The following is an 11,531-nucleotide window of genomic DNA, read 5'->3' on the forward strand; positions in this document are numbered from 1 at the left end:
GTGAGCGGTGGCACTCTGTGCCCTGTTGTCGTAGGAGTGAGCCAGCGTTGCATTTATGCGACTGCTGGCCGCTGGTTGCCATGTCCCCGGCTTCGGCTACAGGGGCACGCCCTCCTGAGGGGGGTACCGGTATACCGGCGTGGCTTCGTGGATTATTGTTCACTCGAGCGTCGGGCGGTGGTCTGTCGTGCTGCTCGTTGCACTCGATGGACTGCCGGCCAACCCGTAATCCTCACCGTGTGGGGGACGGGGCCGCTGCCGCGAGGTACGGGGCCGCGAGGACGTAAACCTCTATAAAAATACCCCAATCTTAAGCTCTGGCGCCCGGCGATGGGATGCATGGCTGGTGGGAGACCAGTCGTGAGGGCGTCCCAGGGGACCGCACCCCTGGTTAATAAAAACAGGAAAACCAAAAATGAAATGATCAGTTATGAAGATAATCTACCCCAGGAGGGTACCTCCCGCTCTGCGGGGGGAGAATCCCTCCGTGCGGTCGAGAGATCGGCCGCACGCTGCCCCACCGTTTCTGGGGGGGGCAATAACTGCTCTAAGGGGTCCGAGAAGGACGGCGGTAGTGTGTCCGTGAAGGACGGAGGAAACGATGTAAGTAGAGGAGGGTCCGTGAAGGACATTGAAGTGATTAGTATCCTGTCAGACGACGGCATGGCCACTGCCAGCTCAACTCGTTCGTCCCCGACCAGGAACAGAAGAAAAAGGAACAAAGCATACAGTCCGGACAGAACTGGGAGCAGTTCAGGTGAAGATACGGTGCGCTCGCCCAACAGAGCCACAACATCCAAGACATCGTCCAAAAGGGGTCGAGGAAGACCGTCCACAATAGGGCAATACGTTGGCCTCACGGCCGCCAAGGAGGCGCACCTGAAGGCCCAACGCGAGGAGATGGCGCTGCTCGCCGAAAAGGAGATTATGGAGAGCGTCCGGAACCTCAGGGTGAAGGAGAACTCCGTCGCGGGCAGTACCGGGGAATCCAGACCCGATCCTGAAAATAGACTGGAGGAGACCGCAAAATTGGCCGTCACTATTGCGGCAAAGTCAGGAAACCTGAAGGGCACATACGTACGTGCCCTGAAGGAGATGGCTTTCGCCATTCGGGAGGCCAAGGAAGAGATGGCAGCGAGGACTACCGACGGTGAAAATAAGAGGCTGCAGGAGCTCTGCAGGAGGCAGGAGGCGGAGATCCTGCACATGAAGAAGGCGATCGCCGACATGAGGTCGGAGATGGCGCGCCTGGCCCATGCAGTGGGATCACCGGCAGCCATACCCGCCCCCGCCCCGATCCAACGGAGCGACGATGAGGAGGAGCGGCGCCTCCAGCGCATCATGCGTGCCGTCGGAACGATGCTAGACGCGCGCCTCGCAGTGATGGAAGCACGGCTGCCGCCGGAGCCAAGGCTGAGGCCACCACTGGCCGCAGACCACAGGAGGAGCCGCGCTCAGGAAAAGACGCCGACACCACCAATGGCAGCAGAATCAATGCCGACGCCCGAACCAACAGCTGCGGTCGCGACCGCGGCACCCAACGGTGGCGGCCTACAGAAAAAGAAGGCGCCGAAAAACAGGCAGCAGCCGGTTCCCACAGAACCACGGACATTCCCCCCCGCCCCAGCTGCTCTGACGGAAGCGTGGACGACGGTAGCCCGAAGAGGTGCCAAGCCGAGGACGGCAACGGCGACCGGCACCGTGCCCGCTCCACCGCCCCTGAAGGAAAAGAAGAAGAGACTCCGGCCACCGCGCTCGCAGGCGGTTATTGTCAAGCTGCAGCCGGAGGCCATCGAGCGCGGAGTCACCTATCGGTCAGTCCTCGCCGAGGCTAGGGCTAAGATCGATCCGGCAGAGCTGGGGATCCCTATCCAGCGGATACGCTCTGCGGTGACGGGAGCAAAAGTATTGGTCGTAGACGGCGCCGACCAGTACGAAAAAGCCGATTTGCTGGCGAATAAACTACGGGAGGTTTTGCCCTCGGACAGCATTGTCGTCTCGAGGCCGACAATAATGGCCGCTGTCAGACTGAGCGGCCTCGACGAATCCATATCCCGGGAGGAACTTGGTGCCGCGGTCGCCAGGATTGGAGAGTGCCCCCCCGACACCGTGAAGGTTGGGGAAATAAAAATGGGCCCCGGAGGCACTGGCCAGGTCTTGGTCAGATGCCCCATAGCGGGCGTCAAAAGAATATTGGCCGTCGACAAGCTACGGATCGGGTGGAGCGTCCTTCGCGCGCAACTCCTCGAGGCGAGGCGCCTGCAGTGCTACCGTTGCCACGCACTGGGCCACGTGAGTGCCCGTTGCCCATCGTCGGTGGACCGCAGTGGTGAGTGCTACCGCTGCGGCCAGACCGGCCACAAGTCCGTGGGCTGCACGCTCACCCCGCACTGTACGATCTGCGCCGGCACCGGTAGGCCTGCAGCGCACGTCTCCGGGGGCAAGGCTTGCGCCAAGCCCCCGAAACAGAGACGACCGATGATGAGCACCGCCGAAGAGAGTCAGCGGAGTCGGCCCGGTACGGCTACGGCGACACCGATGGACGACGGACGATGACCAGCAGCCCTTTTAATATCCTTCAGGGCAATCTCAATCGCTCCGCCAGGGCTCAGGACCTGCTGATCCAGAGCATGGCGGAGCGATTGACCCATCTAGCGGTCGTCGCCGAGCCCTACCGGGTCCCTTCGGTTCCCGACTGGGCGGGAGATGTTGACGGCCTGGTGGCCGTGGTCCAGCGTCGGTCGGCGGTGGGCGCTCCGCCCGAATTCGACGTCGTGCAGAGGGGTCGGGGCTACGTGGCAGTCTTCTGGGCAGGCTTGCTCGTCGTCGGGGTGTACTTCTCCCCCAACCGGCCGCTCGCCGAATTCGAGTCCTTTCTAGACGAACTCGGTCAGGTAGTGGGGAGGTCGCGCTCAAGGCGCGCGCTCGTTCTCGGGGACCTCAACGCGAAGTCGTCCGCTTGGGGTTCGCCGGTCACCTGTCCCAGGGGACGGGAGATGGAGGAGTGGTTGGTCGGGAGCGGTCTCGTTGTCCTCAACCGCGGCGCCGAGAACACATGCGTCCGTCGTTCGGGTGGGTCCGTGGTGGATGTGTCGTTCGCGACCCCCGACGTCGCGCGCCGCGTCCGCGGTTGGAAAGTGTTGTCCGACGTGGAGACGCTCTCCGACCACCGCTACATTCGTTTTCGTGTAGCCACGGCCCCGGAGTCTTCGACGGCGACTTTGCCCTTTGATGGTGGCGCGGAGGGTCCGCGCTGGGCCCTGAAGCGCCTCGACGTGGAGCGACTGCAGGAGGCGGCCGTCGTCCAGGCTTGGCGGTTGGACTCCCTGGGCGAGCCGGCGGGCGTGCGCGAGGGTGCGGAGCGGCTGCGCGAGGCGATGTCGCGAGTCTGCGACCACGCCATGCCCCGCGTCCGAGCGTACGCGCCGAGGCGCCAAGTCTATTGGTGGAATGTGGAGATCGCCGGTCTGCGACGCCGGTGCGCCGGCAGTCGACGAAGATACCAGCACCTTCGTCGTCGGAGGCGTCGGGATGAGGAAGAGGAGGACCGGGCGTACGAAGCTTACCGGGTGGACGTGCGCGCCCTGCGCGTCGCGATCGGGGAGGCGAAGGAAGCGGCGTGGAAGGAGCTGCTCGAGACGCTGGACCGTGACCCGTGGGGGCGACCCTATCACATCGCGCGGAGCACCATGCGCCCCTGGGCCCCACCCACGACGAGTACCCTGCCGCCTGACATGGTGCGGCATGTGGTCGGGGGACTGTTCCCGAGCGCACCCGAGATTCCCTTTGTTCCCCCAGTCATGTCGTCAGCACGAGACGGGGCTCGGGCCGAAGAAGAGGACGACGTGTCGCCAGCGGAATTTGATGCGGCCGTCGAAAAAATGAAACTAAAAAGAACGGCGCCAGGTCCCGATGGAATTCCAAATCGGGCCTGGGCGCTGGCATTGAAGATGGAAGGTGGCCTGGGACCTGTCCTCCGAGGGCTGTTCAGCAGGTGCCTCCGAGAAGGTAGGTTCCCGGCAATATGGAAAAAAGGTAAGTTGGTTTTGATTCCGAAGGAGGGGCGCCCCAGGGATCAACCCTCGGGGTATCGCCCGATCGTCGTTCTGGACGAGGCCGGCAAGCTCTTGGAGCGCGTCGTCGCCAGTCGCCTCGTTCAGCACTTGGAAAATGTAGGTCCAAACTTGGCGGACTGCCAATACGGTTTCCGGAGGGGTCGCTCGACCTTGGACGCGGTCCAGCGCGTCCGCGACCTCTCCGACCAGGCGTGCTCCCGGGGAGGCGTATTGTTGGCGGTGTCTATAGACATATCCAACGCCTTCAATACGATCCCCTGGAGCACGATCTTGGAGTCGTTAAGGTTTCACCGCGTCCCCACCGGTCTCTGGAACCTGATCGAGGATTACCTCGCAGGGCGGGCTGTGGTCTTTCCCGAACGGAGGGGGTGGGGACAGAAGGCGGTCTCGTGTGGTGTCCCGCAGGGGTCGGTTCTGGGTCCGCTCCTGTGGGACGTCGGGTTTGACTGGGTCCTCCGCGGGGCTAACCTGCGTGGCGTGCAGGTCATCTGCTACGCCGACGACACGCTGGTGACGGCCCACGGAGACGACTACCGTTCGGCGTCGATTCTGGCTGCGGCTGCGGTGGCAACAGTCGTAGCCAGAATAAGGAAGCTCGGCCTGGAGGTTGCCCTGCACAAGTCCGAGGCCGTGTGTTTTCACCCGGCTCGGAAGGGGCCTCCTCCCGGCGCGAGCATAACCATCGGAGGGACTGCGATCGCTGTCCGGCCTCACATAAAATACTTGGGGCTCGTATTGGACAGCAGGTGGACTTTTGACCGGCATTTTGATGTGCTGGTCCCGAAATTGCTCGGGGCGGCGGGTGCCTTAGCCCGCTTGCTCCCTAACATTGGAGGAAGAGGAAAGTCGGTCCGGCGTCTTTACCTGGGAGTGGTGCGGAGTATGGCCCTGTACGGCGCTCCCGTCTGGTCGCCCACGCTCTCCGCTCGCAACGCAGCCCTCTTGCAGAGGGTTCAGAGGGTGCTGGCGGTGAGGGTCGTGCGGGGCTACCGCACCATTTCGACGGAGGTCGCTTGCGCCCTCGCCGGTTCCCTTCCGTGGGAGTACGAGGCCGAGGTCCTGGCCGCGGTGTACCGGCGCAGGGCGCAATCTTTGGGTCGGGGAAGTGTGCCCCGTTTGTCTGTCGTCGCCCGATGGAGGCGTGCTGCGCGTCGCGTGGCAACGTTGAAGTGGAAAGAGAGGCTGGCTGCAGAGGAGATCCACCGTGGTTCTCGAACCCGGCGGCGCACCCTCGCAGCCCTGGTGCCCGTGTTGGAGGCCTGGATTGACAGGCGTCACGGCGTGCTCGACTTCCGGCTCACGCAGGTCCTCTCGGGGCATGGCTGCTTCGGGAGGTACTTGTGGCGGGTCGGGAGAGAGCCGCATCCCGGATGCCACCAATGCGGGCATCCAGACGACGACGCGCAGCACGCCCTCGAAGCGTGCCCGAGGTGGGAGTATCCGCGGCAGTCGCTTGTCGCGGTGCTCGGGGCAGACTTAAGTTTGCCGGTCGTAGTGTCCCGCATGGTCGAGGACGAGCGTTGCTGGAGAGCGATGGCCGACTATGCGGACCTGGTCATGACGCTCCGCGAAACGGAGGAGCGAGAGAGAGAGTGCGACCCAAACTCAGTTGCACTCAGGCGAAAGAGACGGGGTGGGCGGCGCGGGCGAAGGGCCCCCGCTCAGCTCCCGTAAGGACCGTCGGGCATCGGGCGCGGGGGCGCCTGATGCTCGACACGATAGTCCAGTCGTGGTGGTGAGGGTATAGGGCGCTGTGGCTCCGGTGCCTACCTCACGAAGAAGTTGCGGTCAGCAATGGCCGACGTTGATCCCGCCGTTCGTCAGGCTGGGAGCCGGTGTGGGGGGCCTGCGGGGCGCGTTTCCCTGTGGTATCGTAGGTTCCCCCTATGCCGGAAAGAAAGGAGCTCGTTGGGTTTTAGTCGGTAGTCGTTAAGCTGGGCGGGTTCGGCGCGAGCTGAACTTAGCCCAGCGCGCCTTTCTCAAGGCGTAGTCTCCGTGGACTAATTGGTCGAGGGCGCGGACCTCGGTTCGCGACTTCTTCCTGTTTCTTCCACCGGAGGCGCGGAGTCCGACATAACCCGGTCCGACCCCCGTCGGCTGGGTATCCGTAAAGACTGGGATTCCCCATCGATACCAAAAAAAAAAAAAAAAAAAAAGTAGGTTGGCCCTGCTCTTTCACGGGCCGGGACGAGCGCCGCCTCTGGGTGCCCACCTCGTGATCGGAGGCGTCCGCGTCGGGGTCGGGGTGACCGGTCTTCGGTACCTCGGCCTCGAACTGGACGGTCGGTGGAACTTCCGCGCTCACTTTGAGAAGTTGGGCCCTCGACTGATGGCGACGGCCGGCTCTTTGAGCCGGCTGCTTCCAAACGTCGGGGGTCCCGATCAGGTGGCGCGCCGCCTCTACATGGGGGTGGTGCGGTCGATGGCACTATACGGCGCTCCCGTATGGTGCCACGCCCTGACCCGCGAGAACGTCGCGGCGCTGCGACGTCCGCAGCGCGCGATCGCGGTCAGGGCGATCCGAGGATACCGCACCGTCTCCTTCGAGGCGGCGTGCTTGCTCGCCGGGGCGCCACCCTGGGACCTGGAGGCGGAGGCGCTCGCTGCCGATTACAGGTGGCGTAGCGACCTCCGCTCTAGGGGGGAAGGGCGCCCCGGCGAAGGAGTAGTTCGAGCGCGGAGGCTCCAATCTCGGCGGTCCGTGCTGGAGGCGTGGTCTCGCCGCTTGGCGGACCCGTCGGCCGGCATCCGTACCGTCGAGGCGGTCCGCCCGGTTCTCGCGGACTGGGTGGGCCGCGACCGCGGATGCCTCACCTTCCGGCTAACGCAGATGCTTACCGGCCATGGTTGTTTCGGCCGGTACTTGCACAAGATAGCCGGAAGGGAACCGACGGCGCAGTGCCACCACTGCGCGGACCGCGACGAGGATGACACAGCGGAACACACGCTGGCGCGTTGCTCTGGATTCGACGAGCAACGCGCCGCCCTCGTCGCGGTCATTGGAGAGGACCTCTCGCTGCCGCGCGTCGTGGCTACGATGCTCGGCAGCGACGCGTCCTGGAAGGCGATGCTCGACTTCTGCGAGTCCACCATCTCGCAGAAGGAGGCGGCGGAGCGAGAGAGGGAGAGCTCTTCCCTTTCCGCACCGATCCGTCGCCGTCGAGCCGGGGGCCGGAGGCGGGAATACGCCCGTACGTCCCGGCCCCTGTAGGTGGCGGCCTCCCCCGGTGAAGGTCAAGGGGCGACCTGAGGGGGTGAGGCCGCGCGGCGCGCTACCAGCACTCTAGCGCGCTGCCGTGGAGTGATTAGAGCGACCGGTCGACGGTGTATCGCGTCCCGACCCGGCAGGCTGGTTCTGGTCCAGCGGGGTATTCCGGGACACCAGCGGCACCGTCTGGGCGGCCCGACGGGCTGCCGTACCGAGACGGCCGACGTTTCAGAGCCTTCGATTCGCCTCGAAGGCTCCGTCGGCTGGGCGTCCTTGGGGTGAGCCGCGCCGTCTGGTTGTAGTGTTGACCGCGGTAGCCCCCCTACCTCATCCGGGTTCTGACCTCGGAGGGGATCGGACGTCGGGTGTAAGAGTGCAGGGGAGTCGTTTAGTGGGTGGGCTCTAAAATCCTTGGGCCCGCGGTCTGCTCACAACACCATGCAGATCGTTGAGTCTCACATACCCCGCGCGCCCCTTTTGCGCGGGGACCTCGTAGGAGGTTCGGCCCTCTACCCGAAAAAAAAAAAAAAAAAAAAAAGGTTCCCGAGGGACCTGGGCGGGCCCCCCGGCGCGCACTCTGCGTGGCCGGGGGCTCCGTCTGTGGGGGAGTTTTGCTGGACTTCCACCGGGCGCGTCCGTAGGTGGCGGATAACGGGATCCTCTGGGAACAGTCCCACTCCCAGGGGTATCGTCCGGTCTTTTTCGTTGCAAGGATTCCTAGGTGTTAGGTAGGTAGGTTAGGTGTAGGGGTAGGGTAGCCTAGTTAGGCTTTGCAACGAAAGAGATCGGACGACGCGGACCAAAACCAGCAGGGGGAGTTGCGGGCTCTCCACCCCCTTCACTCGCTGAAGGGTGCTCCTCCTGGAGACGCTCGGGCTCCCTCTCTCTTCCCCCTTCTTCCCCCTTTTTGTTTTTCGGGTCACGTCCGACCCGTTTCGGACGTAACCCACGGGTGGTGGTGGGCCACTTTTGGCCTGCCCTTTGATGGAGAAGTGAGCCGGCGTTGCTTACGCATCTTCCGGCCGCTGGTCGCCATGTCCCCGGCTTCGGCTACAGGGGCACGCCCTCCAGAGGGGGGTACCGGTATACCGGCGTGGCTTCGTGGTTGTTGCTCTTTTGAGCGTCGGGCGGTGGTCTGTCGTGTTGCTAGTTGCACTCGGCGGGCCGCCGGCCAACCCGTAATCCTCACCGTGTGGGGGACGGGGGCCGCTGTCGCGAGGCACGGGGCCGCGAGGACGTAAACCTCTTTAAAAAATGCCCCAATCCTAAGCTCTGGTGCCCGGCGATGGGATGAATGGCTGGAGGGAGTCCAGTCCCAAGGGTACCAACCAGACCCCAGGGGACCGACCCCTGGTTAATAAAAAAGGACAAATGGAATAATGGCAACAGTTAAAAAATTATTACCCCAGGAGGGTACCTCCCGTTCTGCGGGGGGAGAATCCCTCCGTGCGGTCGAGCGATCGGCCGCACGCTGCCCCACCGTTTCTGGGGGGGGCAAACTTTGTCAAGACGAAGGGGGCGACGGCACGGGTCGCGTAAGGGACAGAGTTCCCACCGTGCTACTGGAGCGCTGCGACAGCCTGATTCCTGCACTCGGCGCGAAGCTCCGCGAGGGGCGACGCGTCAAGTGGAAGGGAGACTCCGGCGCTGTTCGCCGATAGTGTTCGGCAACGGACTCGGCGGAAGCGGAAGTCGGCTCGACGGCCGGCGTCCTCCGCTCCGTCTGACTCCTCGGAGGGTGAGCCTGCCAGCGCCAAATATATGGCGTTGGCGGAAGGGCCGGCGACTGCTGCGGCGTCGCCCGCCACAGGATTTGACTTTAACAAGGCATCGTCTTGCGGACTGGACGCTGCCTCTTCGGCGCAGTCTAGGGCCGCCTGCCGTGAGGCAAAAAATAATAGAAAGCTAGAAGAGATCGAGCGGCTACAGCGATCCCTAACGCTGGTGGGTCCCTCTGACCCCCTCCGATCATGTAAAATAGCCGGAAAAATTGTTGAGACCATTGCGGCCAAGTCGACTGCAGGCCTCAAGGGCTCAGAAGTGTCGGCCATGAAATCTGCGGCCGCCACACTTGAGGAAAGGCTGCAGGACGTCGTGGACCGCACCACGACGACGGAGACGGCGGGCTTGCGGCAGGAAGTGGCTCTGCTGCACACCCGCCTCGAGCAAATATCGGCCGAGAATGGCCTGCTTCGGGCGGAGAACGGTCAGCTCCGCGTCGACATGGCCGAGCTGCGAACAATGGTTGCCGATCTCATCGAGCGGCAACGCGGCTCCGCCCCTGTCCCTCCTCCGCCCGAAGCAGAAGGCCTCACTGAGGTCGAGGAGCTGAGGCGGCAGCTCCTTATACAGGAGGCGCGCAGCTCCAAAGTGGAGCGGGCGAGACCGCCCCTCGCCCATGAGGTGAAAGGCAGCGCGCCTGTGCCCGCACCTCGTAGAACAGTGGCCGCTAAAACTTATAGCGGCCCCAAACAGACAGCCACACCTGCGAGGATTCCCGCCGCGACTGTCTCGCGGTCAGCAGCTTCGGGGGCAACAAGATCTGCCCCCCCAAAGAAACCGGCATCCGCTCCTGCTCCGCTCCAGCCTGCGAAGGCAGGGCCCGGCAGGAGCCGGACAAAGAAGAAGGGAGGCGTCAACGCCGCCAAACCGGCACCGACTCCCCAGCCCCGCCCGCTGCCCCCGGCCCCGGCCAATATGGAAGAGGCCTGGACAACGGTGGTGCGGCGCGGGCCCAAGAAGGTGGCGGCGCCTGCTGCGCCGCGCCCCAAGCCCGTCCCTGCGGCCGCTGCTCCCCGCCAAGAGGGTCGAGCGGAGCCGAGGGGCCAAAAAAGAAGAGGAGGAGCACGCAGAAAGCCGCGCGCCCCGCGGTCGGCTGCAGTGGTCGTGGAGCTGCTGCCGGCCGCCAAAGAACGGGGCATCACGTATCACGACGTGATGACCCAGGCGCGCGGCGGCGTAAATGTGGACGCCCTCGGCGTGGAGGGTGGCCTGAAGGTCCGGCACACAGCCAACGGGGCCCGCCTGGTAGAATGCCCCGGCGCAAATTCCAGCGCCGTGGCAGAAAAACTGGCGGTCCGTCTGCGGGAAATCCTGCCGGACCCCGAGGTGGTGCGCATCGCGCGGCCCGTGAAGATGGGAGAAATCAAAATCACGGGCCTCGACGAGTGCGCAACTAAGGAGGAGGTCGCCGCGGCCATCGCGTCGCAGGGCAACTGCGCCCTCGCCGACGTCAAAGTTGGAGAGCTCCGGGTGACATATTCCGGAACCCGGACGGCGTGGGCGCGTTGCCCGATTGCAACGGCGACCCTCCTGGCCACCCCTCCACAGGGGCGGCCTTCCGACAGCCCAGGAAGGCTGCGCGTGGGCTGGGTAGTGGCCCACGTGCAGCTGCAGGATGCCAGGCCGTGGCGCTGTCTTCGGTGCTTCGGCACCGGCCACGGCCTCGCCAAGTGCCCCTCGACCGTGGACCGCAGCGGCTTGTGTTTCCGCTGCGGCCAACCGGGGCACAAGGCAGCCTCCTGCACCGCAGCCGCGCCGCACTGCGTCTTGTGCGACGCGGCCAAAAGGAAGGCCGACCACCGGGCCGGGGGCCCGGCGTGTAAATCCGCCCCCTCCTCTACAAAAACGAGGAGGGGCGGAAAGAAAAAGAAGCCGGCTGCAAAAAGGGCAGCCGGCGAGTCAGTTCCCGCCGCGGCTGTTGTCGAGCCGCAGGGCGGGACAGACGAGGGAGCGATGGACGTAGCCCCGTAATGGGTTGCGTCCACCGCTTCCTCCAGTGCAACTTGAACCACTCCGCCAGGGCACAGGATCTCCTCGTCCACACCATGGCGGAGTGGTCAATCGACGTCGCTGTCGCCGCGGAGCCGTACTTCGTCCCCACCGACCAGGACTGCTGGATAGGGGACGTCGACGGCTCCGTGGCCATTGTGTTGAGACAGTCCGCGGCGTTACCCCCCTTGGAAATGGTGGCCAGGGGACCCGGGTACGTCGCGGCTAGGATCGACGGGACCGTCGTGATCGGGGCGTACTTTTCTCCGAACAGGAGCCTCGCCGAGTTCGAGCGGTTTCTGGGCGGGCTCGAGGCGCTTTTACACCGCCTCGGGTCCCGCCCTGTCATCGTCGCGGGGGACTTCAATGCCAAGTGCACGGCTTGGGGTTCCCCCCGCACGGATGCGCGAGGCGAGGCCCTTTCGGAGTGGGCGATCGCGACCGGCCTCTGTCTCCTAAACAGAGGCACGGTCGCG

General features: G+C 64.6%; 2 protein-coding genes across 2 annotated transcripts; both read left to right on the plus strand.

The window, feature by feature from the left end:
* Nucleotides 1-663: 663 nt before the first annotated feature.
* On the plus strand, nucleotides 664-2,556 carry LOC149501048 (uncharacterized). The gene has a single exon (XM_089734434.1). The coding sequence runs from the start codon at nucleotides 664-666 to the stop codon at nucleotides 2,554-2,556; it is 1,893 nt and encodes a 630-aa protein (XP_089590560.1).
* Nucleotides 2,557-8,450: 5,894 nt separating this feature from the next.
* On the plus strand, nucleotides 8,451-11,037 carry LOC149501049 (uncharacterized). Its single transcript, XM_089734435.1, has one exon. The coding sequence runs from the start codon at nucleotides 9,046-9,048 to the stop codon at nucleotides 11,035-11,037; it is 1,992 nt and encodes a 663-aa protein (XP_089590561.1). The 5' UTR covers nucleotides 8,451-9,045.
* The last annotated feature ends 494 nt before the right edge of the window (nucleotides 11,038-11,531 follow it).

The sequence above is a fragment of the Bombyx mandarina genome, chromosome 17, assembly GCF_030267445.1.
Source record: "Bombyx mandarina strain Sakado chromosome 17, ASM3026744v2".
NCBI lineage: Eukaryota > Metazoa > Arthropoda > Insecta > Lepidoptera > Bombycidae > Bombyx > Bombyx mandarina.

Excerpts from the sequence above, each read along its gene's own strand:
- LOC149501048 (XM_089734434.1), top strand. The coding sequence starts at position 664 with ATGGCCACTGCCAGCTCAACTCGTTCGTCCCCGACCAGGAACAGAAGA.
- LOC149501049 (XM_089734435.1), top strand. The coding sequence starts at position 9,046 with ATGGCGTTGGCGGAAGGGCCGGCGACTGCTGCGGCGTCGCCCGCCACA.